Raw genomic sequence first — 22,176 nt, forward strand, 5'->3', positions numbered from 1 at the left:
TATTTTCTCATGTTGCTTTTGATCTTTCCCCCAACTAACTTCAGATTGTGTCCCCTTGTTCTTGTGTTCACTTTCCTATTAAAAACACTTCCCTCCTGGACCTTATTTAACCCTTTAATATATTTAAATGTTTCGATCATGTCCCCCCTTTTCCTTCTGTCCTCCAGACTAGACAGATTGAGTTCACGAAGTCTTTCCTGATACATTTTATGCTTAAGACCTTCCACCATAGAAGTCTGATGAAGGCTCCTCTGACCAAGAAGACATGAGTGACAGGGAGGAGGAGAGTGTGGCAGACAGCTCAGAAGGAGATCAATTATCTAGCTCCTCCTTGGATTCAGAACAAGAGTTACTGATACAGCCACGCATGCGGAGAGCGATGCATAGGCAACAACAACTGAGAGATTATTATCAAAGAAAATGAGGCCACCTGTGGTTGGGTGGGGCTGTGGTCATTAGTGAGGCTGCTATAAATAGCAGCCTGTGGGTTTGGCCATTGTGGAGGATTATCTGATCGTTGTGTTTCATGACTGCTTTACTGACTTTGACCTTTTGTGTGTTGATTTCCCCCCGCTTTGAAACTAAACCAGAGCAAAGTGTGTTTCACTTTGTGAAAGAAGAAGGACTGTGAATTGCCTCACAGCTGCAAGCTAAGTATCACAGAACTGATAAGGGATTTGTACCAATTACCAGTTTGTTTGGAGACCAGTGCTCTTTGCTATACCAAAAGAGGGCTTAGGTTAAGTGAATTTTCCTTATAAAGAACATTGTTTTGAATTTTCAAACATGTGTGTGTGTCTGAACTTTGTACCTGTGAATTTTTGGGAGGAGTCTACCAGAGAGCCCGACAGAACAAAATGGAGATTTCACAGGCTGGAAAAATGCCTCTGAAATGCAGGTTTCATAGGCTGGGAAAAATGAAGGTATTTAGGGAGGCCATCCATTCCCCTAATCAGGTTTTTTCTTATTTTCCTCCCCCAAAACTAAGGTGCATCTTATACTCCAGTGTGTCTTATAGTCTGAAAAATACAGTACATAGCTTGATGTAGATCCGAATCCAGATTTTCCTGGCCTTAACCATTGACCGACACATCAACTTCATCATTAGGCGCACTTAAAACATATCAAGCTGTAACTACAGAGAAAGTACTTACGATTTCTGTGGCACTGATTTGGTTCCGACTTTATTGGTAGGCTCGTTCCATTCTGAAAATAAATGAAATAAAGTCACATCCATTGCCTTAGGTTTCATGACAAAGAGCATGTCATCCTACAATCTCCCTTGGACTCTCCACGATTGACCTCTCTAGGTTCCTAAGAGGCCAGTAAGGGGTGTACATAAGTGCACTGGTGTGCCTTTCGTCCCCTGTCCAATTGTCTTTCCTTTCTCTCACTTATCATATATATTTTCTTTCTTTCATATATCCTCTCCCCTAAGTTCACTTTACCCTTATATATATTATTACATGTCTATTTTTCTTCCTATGTATTTGTGTATTGAACAAATGAATAAATAATAAATAAATAAATAAAATCGCTCTTGAAAGCACGTCGCACGAATCCCAGCGACCGATTAGGTCCCACAGAGTGGGCCTTCTCCAGGTCCCATCAACTAAACAATGTCGGTTGGCGGGCCCCAGGGGAAGAGCCTTCTCTGTGGTGATCCCGACTCTCTGGAACCAGCTCCCCCCAGAGATTAGAACTGCCCCTACCCTCCTTGCCTTTCGCAAACTTCTCAAAACCCACCTTTGTCGTCAGGCATGGGGGAACTGAGATATCTCCCCCGGGCCTATACAATTTATGGATGGTATGTTTGTAGGTATGTCTGCTTAATAATGGGGTTTTTAAAAAATATTTTTAAATTGTAAATTATTAGATTTGTCATGAACTGTTTTTATTGTGTTGTGAGCCGCCCTGAGTCTACGGAGAGGGGCGGCATACAAATCTAATAAGTAAATAAGTAAATGTAAAAGCTAACCAGGAAAAGGAGTCCGCGTGTCGTAAAATACATATACCGATAAAATAAAAATAAAGAATAAAATACATGTACATATACATATAAGTTTTAAATATATTGGATAGTAGATTTTGAAAAAAGAGGGATGATTACAATGGCTAAAATCTAGAGGAATATCTTAATCTGTTAGGTAATGGAAATAAAACTATTCACTTAGGGAAGGAGTTAGAGGGTGGGTGGAAAGTAGGAAGGAGGAGAGAGAGGAGAGAAAGAATAGGAGAAAGAAGGAGGAAGGAAAAGGGATGGTAGTAAGGTAGCAGATGGAGGGAGAAGGAGGAAGGGAAGTAGGTAGTAGAGGTGGAACAGCCACCTGAGATAAAAAGAGGTAAGTGGAAAGAAGAAAGATGGATAAAGAGGAAATAATATAAGGTAAACCCAAAATATAATTTAGTCTACTGTATTTGAAACAGGATATATGTTTCGGAGAAGGGTGGCATACAAATCTAATAAATTATTATTATTAATTATTATTACAGTGTTCCCTCGATTTTCGCAGGTTCGAAGTTCGCGAATAGCCTATACCACGGTTTTTCAAAAAATATTAATTAAAAAATATTTTGCGGGTTTTTCCCTATACCATGGTTTTTCCCACCCGATGACATCATATGTCATCGCCAAACCAATCATTTTTGCAAATAAATAACAAAAAAAATAATTATTGTTAATAAATAATTATGTTTATAAATATCAGGATCACTAAGTGTCTTATTCTATGGTGAGTACCAGTAATAATGGTGAGCAAATGGTTGTTAAGGGAATGGGAAATGGTAATTTAGGGGTTTAAAGTGTTAAGGGAAGGCTTGTGATACTGTCCATAGCCAACAATGGTGTATTTACTTCCGCATCTCTACTTCGTGGAAATTTGACTTTTGCGGGCGGTCTCAGAACGCATCCCCCGTGGAAATCGAGGGAACACTGTATATGCATTTTAAGATGTATTGAAGGTATATGAAATGGTATGTTGAATGTGGAGAAAAATTTCAAAGCAAAACTTTGGGGGGGGGAAAGGCTAACTTTTTCTATCTGATGGAGCTGAAGCCTCCATCTTTTGTCATTATGGCACAACAGATCAAGAGAAGAATTGATGTTTTAGAGAAGTAGTTCCAGTGATGGGTTCCTACGGGTACGATCAAGTATGCAAAACCAGTAGAAAAATTGTGATTTCCTCCCCCCCCCCCCTTCTGGGCTCTGGGTATATTTTTCTTATCACAGTAAATGAGGTTGAATGTGTATAATTTTAGAAGAGCTGTGCATGTGTATGTGTGTACATACACATACAGTTTATATAGTAGATAATGTATATTTTTGTGTGTCTGTGTGTAATATGTATGTGTACATCTATGGCATATATATACATAGAATTAAAGAGTATATTTTGGATGTTCAGTAATAGTAAATAGAGACAGAAATTGTGTCTCTTTGAGGCGAGGAGAGGCCAGGCACCCTAACCCTAACCCTTGATGTGAGTGACATCAAGTTGGCCATTTTTAAGTCCGTCACATGACCTTTAAGCCAACCCTGGTCCCGTGATCGTCAAGCCACTCCAACTGGTCACATTACCAGGAAGCCACACCCACAAAATAAACCATGCCCACAGTGTGGTAGTAAATCCCATCTCATCTGGAGATGGTGGTGGAGATTGAAGGCAGGGGTCCAAGCATTCTTAAGAGGGCATCAAGTGGCAGTAGGTTGGTTTACCTTCAGGACAGAAGACTTACTTTGTGCAGGGTATCCTGAGGTCAGATGCTGGCAATCCTATGAAGGGAGACAAAGAATATTGTTAATATTGTTCAGGAAGTTATCCACAGAACACATTAGATGAACAGCAGAATGGACACAATGCCAAAGAAGTCAACCCACTAAAATATTAACAATACAATCTAATACAATATTCAATCATTCGTTCACCTCTCTGTTGAGGAGAGAAAAAAGGAAGAGGAGGAAAGAAGGAAGGGATGGAATAATCTGGTGAAATAGGCAGATGTCCTCCAGGAAAGACATTCCTACAAATAATAATAATAATAATAATAATAATAATAATAATAATAATAATAATAATTTATTGGATTTGTATGCCGCCCCTCTCCGTAGACTTGGGGCGGCTAACAACAATAATAAACACAACATGTACAATCCAATAATAAAAAACAACTCAGAACCCTTATAATAAAGCCAAACATACACACAAACATACATGCATAACTTGTAATGGCCTAGGGGGAAGAGCTATCTCAACTCCCCCATGCCTGGCAGTATAAAGGGGTCTTGAGTAGTTTACGAAAAACAGGGAGGGTGGGGGCCGTTCTAATCTCCGGGGGGAGTTGGTTCCAGAGGGCCGGGGCCGCCACAGAGAAGGCTCTTCCCCTGGGACCCGCCAAACGACATTGTTTAGTCCCCATTCTATGCAGAGCTTCTAAGGTGAGAACCAGTATATTCATCTGGAAGAAAACTGGAAACCACTGCAGCATGGACAGCGGTGGTGTAACCCAGATGAATGGAGCACCCAAAACTGCACAGGTATTTCATTTTTGACCACATTGTAATGGTCTTGAGAGGTAGTCCCACAAACTGCACATCTCAACATCATTCAATCAAGTATCCTTAGAAAGATCGGGACTGCAAATCTCACCAATGGTCTTGCTTGCTTGGAGAGAATTCTGGGAATTCTAGATATGAACTGGGGTGGCACAGCAGGTAGAGGGCTGTACTGCAGGCCACTGACGCTGACTGTAGATCTGTAGGTCAGTGGTTCAAATCTCATCACTGGCTCAAGGTTGACTCAGCCTTCCATCCTTCCAAGGGGGGTCAAATGAGGACCCAGATTATGGGGGCAATAGACTGGCTCTGTTAAAAAGTGCTATTGCTAACATGTTGTAAGCCACCCTGAGTCCAAGAAGAACGGCGGCATAAAAATCAAATTAATAATAATAATAATAATAATAATAATAATAATAATAATAAATAACTGTAGTCCCAATATCACAATGTACTATGTTGTGATTTCATACTCTGAAACTTAAACTTACCTGGGCCTTGCTCGGAATAGTAAATTTGTTCTGTTCTGCTTTCCCGGGAGTGTGGATAGCAGTGAGAGGTGGAGGCCATGAATGGGTCATCTCCTAGCAATGAAGCAAACAAAAGATAAGAGTATATTTCCATTTCAAGCACCCCCAAAGTTAAACTAGAGGGAACCTCACATTTTGGGGCTAAGTCATACAATTGTTTGGGTTTGGTGCCAGGAATAAAGCTCCCACAACTTTTGAAGGCAACTTCTGTTCCATGGGTTGATTGTTCTCACTGTCAGAAAATTCCTCCTTATTTTCAGGTTGAATCTCTCCTTACGAGTTTCCCTCCATCATTCCTTGACTGACGTTTGGGACCATTGACCCCCTCCTCTCTGTGGCAGCCCCTCAAATATTGGAACATTGCTATCATATATCCCCTGGTCCTTCTCTTCACTTAGACTAGCCATGCCCAGTTCCTGCAACTGTTCTTCATGTGTTTCAGTCTCACTTTTGGTCATCTTAGATAGATTCAGCTTAAGAGCTCACCAGTGTTGTGGTTAGCTCTGGCCCAGCTCCTGCCCCAAGGACTGTGGATGTGGGGGAGACATCCACATGCTGCAGGCCTGTTTTGCCCCCGCTGGAATCTGCTGATGAAGGCTCCTCTGACCAAGAAGACATGAGTGACAGGGCGGAGGAGAGTGGGGCAGACAGCTCAGAAGGAGATCAATTATCTAGCTCCTCCTTGGATTCAGAACAAGAGTTAATGATACAGCCACCCATGCGGAGAGCGATGCATAGGCAGCAACAACTGAGAGATTATTATCAAAGAAAAGGAGGCCACCTGTGGTTGGGTGGGGCTGTGGTCATTAGTGAAGCTGCTATAAATAGCAGCCTGTGGCTTTGGCCATTGTGGAGGATTATCTGATCATTGTGTTTCATGACTGCTTTGCTGACTTTGACCTTTTGTGTGCTGATTTTTCCCCGCTTTGAAACTAAACCAGAGCAAAGTGTCTTTCAGCTGCAAGCTAAGTATCACAGAACTGATAAGGGACTTGTACAAATTACCAATTTGTTTGGAGACAAGTGCTCTTTGCTATACAAAAAGAGGGCTTGGTTTATTTGCATTTTTCGGTATAAAGAACATTGTTTTGAATTTTCAAACGTGTGTGTGTCTGAAATTGTATCTGTGCATTTTTGGGAGGATTCAACCAGAGAGCTCGACAGAACAACCAGTAACCAAGGATATGTATTCAAACATGAGCAGCAACTCCGAGTTTTTGGAGAGGGGCGGCATACAAATCTAATAAATAATAATACTACTACTACTACTAATAATAATAAAATAATAATAATAATAATAATAATAATAATAATAATAATTATTATTATTATGGGAGGCTAAAACATATCAAGTTGCTGGAATTGGGTAGGTCTAGTTTAATGAAAGAAAGGACTATGGGTGACATTTACAGGTTAACAGAAGGGACCTTATAGGTCATCTAATCTAACCCCCTGTCCAAGCAGGAGATCCTACACCATTTCTGACAGATGGCAATCCAGTTTCTTCTTGAAATCCTCCAGTGATGAAGCTCCCACAACTTCCAAAGGCAACTTCTGCTCCATGGGTTGATGGTTCTCACGGTCAGAAAATGTCTCCTTATTTCCAGGTTGAACCTCTCCTTATTAGTTTCCATCCATTATTCCTTGTCTGGTGCTTTGGAAAATAGCTTGATCCTTCCTCTCTGTGGCAGCTTCTCAAATATTGGAAGGCTGCTATCTCGCCTCCCTTGGTCCTTCTCTCACTAGACTATCCATGCCCAGTTCCTGCAACCATGCATCATATTTTTGAGCCTCCAGTCCCCTAATCACCCTGGTTGCTCTCCTCTGCACTCTTTAAGAACATAAGAACATAAGAAGAGCCATGCTGAATCAGGCCAAAGTCCATTGAGTCCAGCATGCTGTGTCGGACAGTGGCCCACCAATTGTCCATGGGGACCCTCCCTTTCCCTTGACCCCCAACAAATGGTACTCAAGGGAATCCTGCCTTCCTCAACCAACATAGAGGCGGCACTTGGACATCCGTTTCAATAACCACCAATACACTTGGCATCCATGAATCTGTCTAATCCTGCCTTGAAGCTATCAAGACTGACAGCTGTCACGACCTCTTCTGGAAGTGAATTCCATAAACCAACGACCCTCTGGGTGAAGAAATATTTCCCTTTATTTGTCTTCGCTTTCTTACCTATGAGCTTTAGGGAGGGCCCCTTCCTCCAAGTATTGTGTAATAGAGAAAATAATTTTTTCTCCATCCACCTTTGCATGATGTTATACACTTTGATCATGTCACCCCTTAAACGCCGTCTTTCAAGGCTGAAGAGACCAAGGCGTTGCAACCTGGTTTCATGAGGGAGGGGCTCCATTTCCTTGATCTTTCTAGAGTCTCAACATCTTTTTTATAGTGTGGTGACCAAAACCGAATGTAGTTCTCTTGGTGCAATCTTACTGAGGCTTTGGGTATGAAAGTAAAAAACAAAAACCCACATCCAACCAATGGTGGCTTCTACAACACAACAGAGTTTAAAACAGAGGAAAGCCTGATGTGTGAAACCTGTTTCTCCAGAAATGGATTCTGTTTTTAAGCTTGCCTGCATTTGTGTAATTTTTGAAAGAAAGAAGGATGGGGACCTTTGATTTTATTTTCTTGATAGAAACATAGAAACATAGAAGACTGACGGCAGAAAAAGACCTCATGGTCCATCTAGTCTGCCCTTATACTATTTCTTGTATTTTATCTTAGGATGGATATATGTTTATCCCAGGCAGGTTTAAATTCAGTTACTGTGGATTTACCAACCACGTCTGCTGGAAGTTTGTTCCAAGGATCTACTACTCTTTCCGCGAAATAATATTTTCTCACGTTGCTTTTGATCTTTCCCCCAACTAACTTCAGATTGTGTCCCCTTGTTCTTGTGTTCACTTTCCTGTTAAAAACATTTCCCTCCTGGACCTTATTTAAAGAACTTGATTAAAGGAGTAATCAATGCCTGGAATGCACTACCTGACTCTGTGGTTTCTACTTTTAAAACTTTTAAAACTTTCCTATTAAAAACACTTCCCTCCTGAACCTTATTTAACCCCTTTAACATATTTAAATGTTTCGATCATGTCCCCCCTTTCCCTTCTGTCCTCCAGACCAGTGTTTTTCAACCAGTGTGCCGTGGCACACTAGTGTGCCGCGAGACATGGTCAGGTGTGCCATGAAGAAGGAAGCTCAGGTTCCAGTCTCGCAACTTTTTGCTGAGAGAGAGAGAGAGAAAGAAAGCAAAAGAGAGAGAAAGAAAGCAAGAGAGAGAGAAAGAGAGTGAGAGAGAAACCAAGAGAGAAAGAAAAGAGAAAGCAAGAGTCAGAGAGAAAGAAAGCAAGAGACAGAGAGAAATAGAGAGAAAGAAAGCAAGAGAGAAAGAAAGAGAAAAGGAGAGGAAGGGAGAGAGAAATGAGCAAAAAGTGGAGGAACAAAGAGAAATGAGAAAATGATTGAGACAGAGAATAAGAGGAAAGAGAGAGAAACAAAAGAGAGAGAAGTGACTCTTGATTTAAAGCATATGATAAAAAGCACCCAAAGAATAAAAGAGAAAATCCCCCCAGCCCTCACCTGTTTTTGGAAATGGTTCAAGAGTGTGTATACACACACACACACACAAGGGGGGGGGAGGAGACAGTGATGGAAAAAGAGAGGAGAGTGTCTTAGGGTGTCATTTGGTGTCATTTTGGTTGGTGGTGTGCCCCAGGATTTTGTAAATGTAAAAAATGTGCCGCGGCTCAAAAAAGGTTGAAAATTACTGCTCCAGACTATACAGATTGAGTTCATGAAGTCTTTCCTGATACGTTTTATGCTTAAGACCTTCCACCATTCTTGTAGCCCGTCTTTGGACCCGTTCCATTTTGTCAATCTCTTTTTGTAGGTGAGGTCTCCAGAACTGAACACAGTGATGTATTTCTTTGTTTATTTTCAGGGCTTACAGGCTGCTCCCATCCACCAGCGCTGAGCGACATGTAACTCTCCAAGATGTAATTGGGAGTAAACCAATGCAATCAATTCTTAAGAAGGTTGCAACAGTTATGTCAATAACTCAGTCAAAGTAAAATAACTATTTGCTTTAAAAGCGCATATCTGGAAAGGGGAGAAAAGGCTTCGTCTCGAAGAAGGTATTAGCTGTCCAATACCTACTCACACCATGATGGATCACGAGTATAGATTGCTCCAGCCCTGTCTCTCAGCGATCATTCAGACAGAATGACTTTTGACCCAATCGTTACATAACCTATGGATGCTGCATATCAGGGTGACAGTAGATATATTCTTCCCTTTCTCTAAGACCACCTAACAAAGGGTCTGCTTCAATTTTTCCCACAACAACAACTCTATAGTGTTGTGGTTAGCTCTGGCTCAGCTCCTGTCCCAAGGACTGTGGATGTGGGGGAGACATCCACATGCTGCAGGCCTGTTTTGCACCCCCCCCCCGGTGGAATCTGCTGATGAAGGCTCCTGTGACCAAGAAGACATGAGTGACAGGGAGGAGGAGAGTGTGGCAGACAGCTCAGAAGGAGATCAATTATCTAGCTCCTCCTTGGATTCGGAACAAGAGTTAATGATACAGCCATGCATGCGGAGAGCGATGCATAGGCAGCAACAACTGAGAGATTATTATCAAAGAAAATGAGGCCACCTGTGGTTGGGTGGGGCTGTGGTAATTAGTAAGGCTGCTATAAATAGCAGTCTGTGGGTTTGGCCATTGTGGAGGATTATCTGATCGTTGTGTTTCGTGACTGCTTTACTGACTTTGACCTTTTGTGTGCTGATTTTTCCCCGCTTTGAAACGAAACCAGAGCAAAGTGTGTTTCACTTTGTGAAAGAAGAAGGACTGTGAATTGCCTCACAGCTGCAAGCTAAGTATCACAGAACAGATAAGGGACTTGTACCAATTACCAGTTTGTTTGGAGACGAGTGTTCTTTGCTATACCAAAAGAGGGCTTGGTTTAAGTGAATTCTCATTATAAAGAACATTGTTTTGAATTTTCAAACATGCGTGTGTCTGAAATTTGTACCTGTGAATTTTTGGGAGGATTCTACCAGAGAGCCCGACAGAACATATAGAATAGGGAAGCTGCCCCTGACAGTGATGGACAAGAGAATGCCTTCATTTCCATTAAGGGGAAAAATCTACCTAAAGTCCACAACAGGCAGATAATGTTAGGAAGTAAATCAAACAGACACCTTCCTAATTCACTTGAGAATAAGAAAGGAGAGGAGGTCTAATTCAATCAGACCAGCAAGATTGTGATGAGGGTCAATCTCAAACTAATTTTAGCTTTTCTGTAGAGTTGATTCGTGGTCTGGTCAACCTAGAGCAGTGATGGTGAACCTTTTTTTCCCTCGGGTGCTGAAAGATTGTGTGCAAATGTGCAAGTGCCCACATCATAATTCAGTGCCTGGGGAGGGCAAAAACAGCTTCCCCCACCCCCTGGAGGCCCTCTGGAGGTCGAAAATGGCCTATTTCTCAAGTTCTGGTGGACCCAGTAGGCTCGTGTTTTATGCTCCCCGGAAGCCAGGAGAGGGTAAAAACTCCCTTGCCCATCCCTCTGGAGGCTCTCTGGAAGCTAAAAACGCCCTCCCAGAGCCTCTGTGTGAGCCAAAAATCATCTGTGTGTCCAATCACACTTGGCCAATAAAGAATTCCATTGCATTGCATTGCATTCTATTCCATTCCAATTTCTATTCTGTTCTGTTCTATTCTATTCCATTCATTCCAATTTCTATTTTTTCTATTCTATTCTGTTCTGTTTTATTCATTCCAAATTCTATTCTTTTCTTTTCTATTGTATTCTTTCAGAAACGATGAGTGAGAATTGCTGATTATGACTCAAGTGTCCTCATTCCTAAAAAAAAGGTTAAAGATTGAAACGTCGTTCTAACCATCTCCATGTTTTCTCTTCCTTAAATGGTATTAATTGACCAATTGACGTGGTTGGTAAATCCACAGGAACTGAATTTAAACATGCCTGGGATAAACATATATCCATTGTAAGATAAAATACAGGAAATAATATAAGGGCAGACTAGATGGACCGTGAGGTCTTTTTCTGCCGTCAGTCTTCTATGTTTCTATGTTTCTCATGAGGAATAGACATTAAACCAATTCCGAATCCTTTCTTCCCCCTCCTTCCTCTTCATGGATGGATTTAAAAGTAGCTGTAGATGCCCTCAGGTAAAGAATGGAGAAGCCTACACCCAGAAGATGCTAATGAGTGCCCGGAAAGAAAAGAGAAGTGGTGGTACAATTTGTCTCTAAGGCAGAAGAATTAATGGCTCTCGAAAGAATTCGAGAGAATTAGCAGGCAGAACAATTAATTCCACGATACTCTTGAAGGAGTGGAGAGGCAGTATGAAGTTCATCCCAGAAATAAAGAGGAAAAAACAATGTTTGTTTGTTTGACAGTATAAATGCATTCATCTTGAATTCTGCAACAACACGTAATAGATTCAAACTAAATTTAAACCGCTCCAAACCCGACTGCAGAAAATACAACTTCAGCAACAGAGTAATCAACGCCTGGAATTCACTACGTGACTCGGTGGTTTCTTCCCCAAACCCCAAAATCTTTAACCTTAGATTGTCTACAGTTGACCTCTCCCCTTTTCTAAGAGCACACCATTGTGCCTATCATCCTTGTCCTACTGTCCTATTGTCTTCTTTTATCACTATTTTCTATGTTATATTTATACAAACTACTATCCTATATTTGATTGACGTATAAAATAAAAAATAAATAAAAGCCTCTTTTCCATGATTTATTCCCGCATGGCAATTTGGTGAGGTAGATTGGATGAGATACGGCAAGTGGTCCAAAGTTATCCAGTGATTATTTTGGAAAAAATGAGGTCCATTTTGAGAGACCTTTACCACTGAGATACACTTCTTTCCTTAAAAGTGTTCTGTCGGGCTCTCTGGTAGAATCCTCCCAAAAATTCACAGGTACAAATTTCAGACACACACAGGTTTGAAAATTCCAAACAATGTTCTTTATAATGAAAATTCACTTAAACCAAGCCCTCTTTTGGTATAGCAAAGAGCACTGGTCTCCAAACAAACTGGTAATTTGTACAAGTCCCTTATCAGTTCTGTGATACTTAGTTTGCAGCTGTGAGGCAATTCACAGTCCTTCTTTCACAAAGTGAAACACACTTTGCTCTGGTTTAGTTTCAAAGCGGGGAAAAATCAGCACACAAAAGGTCAAAGTCAGCAAGCCAGGCACAAAACACAATGATCAGATAATCCTCCACAATGGCCAAACCCACAGGCTGCTCTTTATAGCAGCCTCACTAATGACCACAGCCCCACCCAACCACAGGTGGCCTCATTTTCTTTGATAATAATCTCTCAGTTGTTGTTGCCTATGCATCGCTCTCCGCATGCGTGGCTGTATCATTAACTCTTGTTCCAAATCCAAGGAGGAGCTGGATAATTGATCTCCTTCTGAGCTGTCTGCCACATTGATTGGATACTGTATTGGCAGTCATGTGTTAGCAAAAACTTCAGAAGAGAAGGATTGAAGAGAAGGATTGAGGGGTCGTGATCAGTGCGGTCAGGCGGTAGGGAAAGCAAGTAGAATGCTTGGCTGCATAACTAGAGGTATAACAAGCAGGAAGAGGGAGATTGTGATCCCACTGTGTAGAACGCTGGTGAGACCCCATTTGGAGTAATACTGCGTTTAGTTCTGGAGACATCGCCTACAAAAAGATATGGATCCAATTGAATGGGTCCAAAGATGCGCTACAAAAATGGTGGCAGGTCTTAAGCATAAAACGTATCAGGAAAGACTTCATGAACTTCATCTATACAGTCTGGAGGACAGAAGGAAAAGGGGGGACACAATCAAAACATTTAAATATGTGAAAGGGTTAAATAAGGTTCAGGAGGGAAGTGTTTTTAATAGGAAAGTGAACCCAAGAACAAGGGGGCACAATCTGTGGTTAGTTGGGGGAAAGATCAGAAGCTACGTGAGAAAATATTATTTGACTGAAAGAGTAGTAGATGCTTGGAACAAACTTCCAGAAGACGTGGTTGGTCAATCCACAGTCACTGAATTGAAACATGCCTGGGATAAGCATAGATCCATCCTAAGATAAAATACAGGAAATAGTGTAAGGACAGACTAGATGGACCATGAGGTGTTTTTCTGCCACCAATCTTCTATGTTTCTATGTTTCTATAGTTGTCTTTAGAGAAATGACTTGTTCTTATTATTATGGAAAAGCAAAAAGTTGTGATTTGATGTTAATGCCTTTCTTTACTGTAACAGAGAGAGTCGGAAGTCAATCCTTATTTTTCATTCTTTCTTTCTTTCTTTCTTTCTTTCTGTCTTTCTTTCTTTCTTCTTTCTTTTTCTTACCTTTCCTCACTTCTCTTCCTCTCCCCCTTTCCCCAGTTCTTCGTTTTACTTTTGTATTTTATAATACTCTATAACTTAATAAACTTTTTGATTTACAGAAAATATCTTTGGCTTCCCTAAAGCGCCGAAGGTAAACTAACTAAAAGTGCCTGTTCCTGGAATTATTCCTGAAAGTGTTTAGTTCTACTTTATGCACTAAGCCTCCAAAGCCACAAACTGCCTCTTTCCAAAATGGCAGCCAAACTCCTTTTTTAAAAAAAAATTAAATTCCTCTCCCGTCAGCCGTAGCAGATTAGCAGTCCATTTAGCATACGGGAGGATTCAAAACAGAATTCTCCATTTTCTCATGGCATTCTAACTGATTTCACCTAAGCCGTGACTCCTTTTCATTAAAACGGGACACTAAATTATAAGAAGATCATTAAATGGATGCACAGGACTGTGTTATGTCTGAGGGAGCCATTAGATCAGGGCTAAATTTCCTCAAATTACTTGGCGCAAAGAAGAATACGGAAACAAATTCTCCGTTCTGTGAGAGGAAGTTGCCTTACCAATTCTGTTAGGTTTGAAAAGACAAGGGGCGGGGGGAGAGAGGGAGAGATACAGCCACCTCCATCTTCTCTGAGAAATGTATTTTTATAATTTGCCTCCTGTGTTGTGGTTGGCTCTGCCCCAGGGAATGGGGAGGTGGATGCAGGGGAAAATTCACCATGTCACAGGCCTGTGTTATTGCCGACAGAATCAGATCAGAGTTTAGTTTCCTCGGACGAAGAAGAAGGTGGGAGTGACTCGGCAGAGGAGGGCTTGGCACACAGCCAAGGCAGTCAATCTCCCTTATCTTCTATAGCTTCAGATGATGACATGTTGGACCCACGCAAACACAGAATTATGCGTAAAAGAGACCAAGTAAGGAGATATTACAGGAAATAAGGGAGGCCACCTGTGTTTGGGTGAGGCTCCAGTAATTAGGGCTGCTGCTATAAATAGCAGCATGTGGGTTTGGCCGTTGTGGAAGAATATCTGATTGGAGTTCGTCAGGAATCTTGTGTTGCTGGACTTTGATGCTTTTTCACGCCTTTGAAACCAAAGCAGAGCAACGTGTATGTGTCTCACTTCGTTGGAAGAAGAAGGGGTGTGAAGTTTCTTCAGAGCTGCTAGCTAAGTACTTAATGACTGCTTAAGGGAAATTGTACAGACTATTGTTGTTTTGGGATGAGTGCTCTTTGCAATACAAAAAGAGTGCTTTGTTTATTTTGACTTTTGTGATGAAGAACATTTTTTTGAATTTTCAAACGTGTGTGTGTCTGAAATTTGTATCCTTGAATTTTCGGGAGGCTCCTATCAGACAGCTTGGCAGAACACATAGTAAGCAGAAAAATGTTTGTCCTAATAAATGAATTGAGAAATCATCATGCATGCAAACAGGACAGCAGCTACGTCGATCATAAAAGGGTCTTGGATGAATGGGATGGGATGGGATGGAGTAGAATAGAATAGAACAGAATATTATTATTTAGCCAAGTGATGGTCTTGGTAGGACCTATATTTCTGGAGGGGTACATTGCCAATTCTTCACCAAAATATGGAGCATATATGTTCAAGAATGGCATCAATATTTTTAGAATAACTGGGATCTTGGAATAGATGCATTTGGTCATTTTCAGTTTTGGGTTTCTAGTTCATTCTTTCATGAGTTTAGAGTTTTTGGGGAATCGTGGGGGGGGGGGTTGTGTGTGTGTGTGTATGTATTGAAGAAGCTGGTTGAAAATGGGCCTATTAATTGGGGTATCTGATTGGGATAATGGAAAAAATAACTGTTTCATCAAGCTTCAAAGTTGGTTTATGCAAAATTGTTGATTTTTTTCTTCTATGTCTCTTGATTTAACATGATTTATTTTAAAATTGGATTTATAATAAACAATAAAATAAAAACAGTAATGTTTCAGTGTAGGGAACTGTAGAAATTTGGTATAAATGTTTGGAATTGCTTTCTAATCGGAGGTGGAAAATGTTTCCTCTTCTGCTTTTTCTTCCCAAAAAGTTAAATATTATTTTTGGTTGAAACCTCTTTCCTTATGTTTTCCTGTGGTTTGAAACATACCTATTTGTTGTTCTTGGAAATCACTCTAGGCAGCCTGAAACTCGGTGTTGCATAAAGAAAATCCATCTATCTCTTCCAAATTCAGATTTAAACAAACAAAAAAACAAAAAACTCCAAAGACGAAATATTTTCTCCCTCTAGTCAGTTCCTTTTACATACACCTGCTGGAACAACTTAATTGTGAAGTATGTTATTTATACTAAGTCTAGCCTTATACTCTTCAGATGAATGGTTGCTTTGACTTTGAATTTTGCCAGCAAATTTTTGAGAGAATGTGATGCAAGAATTTGAAACAGTGAGAAAAAAAGCAGAGTTATTCTTAAAATGAAAAGTGGCAAAGATCTATCTATCATCTGCCTGCCTGCCTGCCTGCCTGCCTGTCTGTCTCTCTATCTGTCTATCTATCATAGAAACATAGAAGATTGGTGACATATTTGTTTTCGTAGATTTTCATGGGTACAGGTATGATGGTCTTGGCATATTCGGGTTTTTTCCCGTGTAGGATTTGGAAATTGCTGGCGACGTTTCGATGAGGTCCCACTCGTCATCTTCAGGCTGGTGCTTCTGTCCTTGCAAGGACAGAAGCACCAGCCTGAAGATGATGAGTGGGACCTCTTTGAAACATCGCCAGAAATTTCTGAATCCTACACGGGAAGAAACCCAAATATGCCAAGACCGTCATATATATATATATATATCCTATCCTATCCTATCCTATCCTATCCTATCCTATCCTATCCTATCCTATCCTATCCTATCCTATCCTATCCTATCCTATCCTATCCTATCCATCTATCTATCTATCTATCTATCTATCTATCTATCTATCTATCTATCTATCTATCATCTATCTATCTATCTATCTATCTATCTATCTATCTATCTATCTATCCTATCTATCTCTATCTCTATCTCTATCTCTATCTCTCTATCTCTCTATCTCTCTCTCTATCTATCTATCTATCTATCTATCTATCTATCTATCTATCCTATCTATCCTATCTATCTCTATCTCTATCTATCTCTCTCTCTCTCTCTCTCTCTCTCTCTCTCTCTCTCTCTATCTATCTATCTATCTATCTATCTATCTATCTATCTATCTATCTATCATGATTGGCTCAGGAATTCTGGGAGTTGAAGTCCACAAGTCATAGAAGAGCCAGCTTTGCCTACCCCTGGTCTAGACTTCTTAGAGGAAGTCTTATTCCAAAGTTGGTTTTGGCAGAACAGCTACACAGAGCAGTTAATTTATACTCTCCTTGCCAAGGTATTGTCAACCAACTCTCAACGATTTCAAATGAATAGAAATGGAGGTTGCTGCCCTTCTTTTGTGGTTTAAGTTGGAAAAACTACAATGCGAAGGATATTATAGAGCTTCGGTTTTTTTAAAAAAAATATAGAACAAACTCATAATCAGTGGGAAGAGAAAGCAGACAGTCTAGGTTTAATCAAAGGCTTTCTGACCATAAATGAATTCCTGTGGCAAAGTGTCTGGATCAAAGGGAATTACATCTCTATGAATTTGGACAGTAAGTAAGGAACTCAGGGCATTTGATTTCCGGCTTCCTGGTATCCAGCCAAATAAAAACAATAGAACAAAAAGTTAACAGGGATATTGGGGCTAATCCTGGAAACAGAACATATGACTAACAGAATAACACAGTTGGAAGGGACCTTAGGGGTCTTCTAGTCCAACTCCATACTTGGCTAACAAACCCAGACAAATGGTTGTCCATCTTTTCTTTAAAAACGTCCAGGGTTGGAGCATCCATAAATCTTCTGGAGGGAAGTTGTGCTAATGATTAATTGTTCTCACTGTCAGGAACAATTTCTCCTTAGTTCTATGTTGGTTTTCTCCTTGATTAGTTTGCATCCAGTGGTTTTGTCTTGCAATACTACTACTACTTCTACTTCTACTTCTACTACTTCTACTACTACTACTACTACTACTAAAATAATAATAATAATAAAATAATAATAATAATAAAATAATAATAATAAAACAATAATAATAAAATAATAATAAAATAATAATAATAATAATAACAACAATAACAACAACTACAACAACAACAACAACAACAACAACTGAGTTGGAAGGGACAGGAAACCCTACACTACTCCAGACAGATGGTTATCCTAGCCGTCCCGAGTCTACGGAGAGGGGCAGCATACAAATCCAATAAATAAATATCCAACATCTTCTTTAAAAATTTCCAGTTTTGGAGCATTCACAACTTCTGGAGGCAACTTCTGTCCCACTGATTAACCATTCTCACTGTCAGGAAATTTCTCCTTAAGTTACTTCTCTCCTTGTTTGGTTTCCACCCATTGCTTCTTCTTCTACCCTCATGTGCTATGGATAATAGGTTGACTCATTCGTCTTTGTGGCAACCCCTGAGATATCAGAAGAATGCTATCATGTCTCCCCTGGTTCTTTTTTTCATTAAACTAGCCATGCCCAGTTCCTTCAACTGTTCTTCATATGTTTTAGCCTCTAGCCCTCTTACCATTTTTGTAGCTCTTTCCTGCATTTTTTCTAGAGCCTCAACATCCTCTTTGCATCATGGAGACCAAAACTGGATTCCATATTCCAAGGGTGGCCTTACCAAGGCTTTATAAAGTGGTGTTAACCCTTCAGGTGATCTTGATAAAACAGCCTTGTTCAGGTGGTTTGGAGAATTGCTTGACCTCTACCCCTTATTCTTTGTGTAGTCCCTTAGATACACAACAACACAACCAGCATTGCAAAGATCCCTGATTCTGCCTTCTGCTAGAATCACCGTTGATTGTTGTATTCTATGTTGAAAAATGTTTCTTGTGCCTCATGCTTCAGAGACCCAAAGGCTAGGTTGCTAAGTTACTGGCATTTGACATCATATCCTTCCCACGGTGTCCCCATATTTGACAGACACTTATGATTTACTATGCTGGGCAGCTTCCTTTTCATTGGTGCAACGACGTCTCAAAAACAACAACAACAACACTACAGTAGTACCTCTACCTAAGAACGCCTCTACTTACAAACTTTTCTAGATAAGAACCGGGTGTTCAAGATTTTCTTGCCTCTTCTCAAGAACTATTTTTCACTTACAAACCCGAGCCTCCGAAACTGTAACTGGAAAAGGCAGGGAGAAGCCTCTGTGGGGCCTCTCTAGGAACCTCCTGGGAAGAAACAGGACTGGAAAAGGCAGGGAGAAGCCTCCGTGGGGCCTCTCTAGCAATCTCCTGGAAACAGGGCCAGAAAAGGCAGGGAGAAGCCTCCGGGGGGCCTCTCTAGCAATCTCCTGTAAACAGGGCCAGAAAAGGCAGGGAGAAGCCTCCATGGGGCCTCTTTAGGAATCTCCTGGGAGGAAACAGGGCCGGAAAAGACAGGGAGAAGCCTCCGTGGGGCCTCTCTAGGAATCTCCTGGGAGGAAACAGGGCCTCCACCTTCCCTGTGGTTTCCCCAATCGCATGGCTTATTTGCTTTTACATTGACTCCTATGGGAAAAATTGCTTCTTCTTACAAACTTTTCTACTTAAGAACCTGGTCACGGAACAAATTAAGTTCGTAAGTAGATGTACCACTGTATTTGAAATTCAGATTGTATCCTTCCCCCTCCACCTCCCACAACAAGCTTCCTCCCCAAGTTTGTCCCAGCAAAAGTGGCACATGCGTTATTTTGAAACGCTTTGTGGACATTGGATGCACCTGCACCCAGATGAAAAGAAACAATTAAGGGGGTTTCCAGGAAGGGGGGAGGGACACGGGAAGACGTCTATTGGCAGGCTAATTTTGCTTTGTGAACAAGTCATCTCTACCCGGGCTGGTGCGTATTAAGTCGATTAGCGCCTTTCAAATTGTACAGGAAAGGTAATATTGCATATAATTTTCTCAGTCAAGGGCATTTTCACCTGCTGATCAATTTACATATCCTCCAATGTCATTAGACGGGAGCTAGTCATCAGGAAGGGCAGAGAGAGAATAAATTGCAGAGTTTTGTTCATTTAATTCTCGTCATTTCATTCTAATTATAAGCAGCCTCTGTTTTGCTTGGGAGTATGCGGCTTTTAATTAATAGTGCACCTGTCCAACTATTTTTATTTTTATTTTTATTTATTTAGTTGTCCAATACACAATACATATTGAAGAGAATAGACATGAAGTATTATATATAAAGAAAAGGATAGAAGAAAAGATATAAAAATAGAGGAGAAGATATATGAAAGGAAGAAAAGATATATGATATATAAAATAAGGAAAGACAATTGGACAGGGGATGAAAGGCACACTAGTGCACTTATGTACGCCCCTTATGACCTCTTAGGAACCTGGAGAGGTCAATCGTGGATAGTCTAAGGGAGAAATGTTGGGTGTTAGGGGTTGACCCTACAGAGTCTGGTAATGAGTTCCACGCTTCGACAACTCGATTGCTAAAGTCATATTTTCTACAGTCAAGTTTGGAGCGATTAATATTAAGTTTGAATCTGTTGCATGCTCTTGTGTTGTTGCGGTTGAAGCTGAAGTAGTCATTGACAGGCAGGATGTTGCAGCATATGATCTTGTGGGCAATACTTAAATTGTGTTTTAGGCATCGTAGTTCTAAAACACGATTTGAGTATTGCCCACAAGATCATATGCTGCAACGTCCTACCGGTCAATGACTACTTCAGCTTCAACTGCAACAACACAAGAGCACGCAACAGATTCAAACTTAATACGAACCGCTCCAAACTTGACTGTAAAAATATGATTTCAACAATCGAGTTATCGAAGCGTGGAACTCATTACCAGACTCAATTGTGTCAACCCCTAACCCCCAACATTTCTCCCTTAGACTCTCCACGATTGACCTCTCCAGATTCCTAAGAGGCCAGTAAGGGGCGTACATAAGTGCACTGGTGTGCCTTTTGTCCCCTGTCCAATTGTCTTTCCTTTCTCTCACTTATCATATATATTTTCTTTCTTTCATATATCCTCTCCTCTAAGTTCACTTTTACCCTTATATATATTACTACATGTCTATTTTTCTTCCTATGTATTTGTGTATTGGACAAATGAATAAATAAATAAATAAAAGTCCTCGGAGAGGGGCGGCATACAAATCTAATAAATTATTATTAAATTAAATTATTATTATTATGTTTGGTTTGCAGTGCTGCAAGTGCCTGGTTTCTTGATATTTTTCTAGGAGGTATAGATGCTGCTATTTTGGCTGTTGAAAGTTATAGAATAGAATAGAATTCTTTCTTCTTGTGATTGGACACACAAGGAATTTGTCTTTGGTGCAGATGCTCTCAGTGTACATAAAAGAAAAAGATACATTTGTCAAGAATCATGTGGTACAACACTTAATGATTGTCATAGGGGTCAAATAAGCAATGAAGAAACAATCAATATTATTCACCTCTTATTAAATCAATATATCAATCAATATATTCACCTCTTAAAGCATGATTTTGCTTTACCTAATGAATGGATTTGATTCTATTTTTCAATGCTTCCACAAAATTCAACGCACACTCTTACTCTGGATGAAATAGGATACTGGGCTTGAAATAACTTTGTAAGTCTGCTAGATAAACAGAGATTTAGCTATATATATCATTACAGCTCTAAGTTAAATGCTACTTAACCTACTATGGGGATTCTATGATATAATTGACAAAAAATATAATTCAACTTACCCGTAATATCTCTTCCACGCAGTTGGAGTCATTGGGAAGGCTAACCTAAAAGAAGAAGGATAGACATAGTCAGTCTAAAAAGGAAATGTTTCTGGTCATAGTACCAACAAAAGGCAGGTAATATCAACAGGTTAATATGTCTCCATTTAAAATGGTAAAACAACCAAGCAATACTTCCCACTGTATCCTTGGGGGAAAGTCAGCCTTTCTTGGTTAATTAATTAATTAGTTGTACTTAGAGAAAGCTCCATCTATATGATTGTTCAGGTATATATCAACAAACAAATTCCAGATGAAAATCTATCCATCTAAAGAATCCATACCATTGTTAATTCATGGAGAGAATATAACATTGATGAGCCAATAGTTGCAGTTTAAATAATACAATGGTACCTCTACCTAAGAACACCTCTACTTACAAACTTTTCTAGATAAGAACAGGATGTTCAAGATTTTTTTGCCTCTTCTCAAGAACCATTTTCCACTTACAAACCCGAGCCTCCGAAACTGTAACTGGAAAAGGCAGGGAGAAGCCTCCATGGGGCCTCTCTCGGAATCTCCTGGGAGGAAACAGGGCTGGAAAAGGCAGGGAGAAGCCTCCATGGGGCCTCTCTAGGAATCTCCTGGGAGGAAACAGGGCCTCCACCCTCCCTATGGTTTCCCCAATCACACACATTATTTGCTTTTACATTGATTCCTATGGGAAAAAATAGCTTCTTCTTACAAACTTTTCTATTTAAGAACCTGGTCATGGAACGAATTAAGTTTGTAAGTAGAGGTACCACTGTATTTCTGTTTGTGTGTTGGAGTGGCGTCTGGATTTCCAGGAGGGAGGGGCTTATTCCCCGAGGACAAAGACTCAACAGAGCTTGGAAAATTTGGTCAGCAGGTAAAGGGTCAAAACGGTTCTTCCCTAGCTTATTTCAGAG

General features: G+C 40.4%; 1 protein-coding gene across 1 annotated transcript in view; it reads right to left on the minus strand.

Annotated features, from left to right (window-relative positions):
• The window catches only part of AFF2 (ALF transcription elongation factor 2), a 331,886-nt gene that overhangs the window by 126,490 nt on the left and 183,220 nt on the right, over positions 1-22,176 (minus strand). Inside the window, 4 exon segments of the mRNA XM_070759954.1 lie at positions 1,155-1,206; positions 3,736-3,772; positions 5,044-5,136; positions 21,248-21,292. Of these exon segments, the coding sequence (XP_070616055.1) occupies positions 1,155-1,206; positions 3,736-3,772; positions 5,044-5,136; positions 21,248-21,292 (227 nt within the window).

This window comes from Erythrolamprus reginae, chromosome 8 (genome assembly GCF_031021105.1).
Source record: "Erythrolamprus reginae isolate rEryReg1 chromosome 8, rEryReg1.hap1, whole genome shotgun sequence".
In the NCBI taxonomy this organism is placed as follows: Eukaryota; Metazoa; Chordata; class Lepidosauria; order Squamata; family Dipsadidae; genus Erythrolamprus; species Erythrolamprus reginae.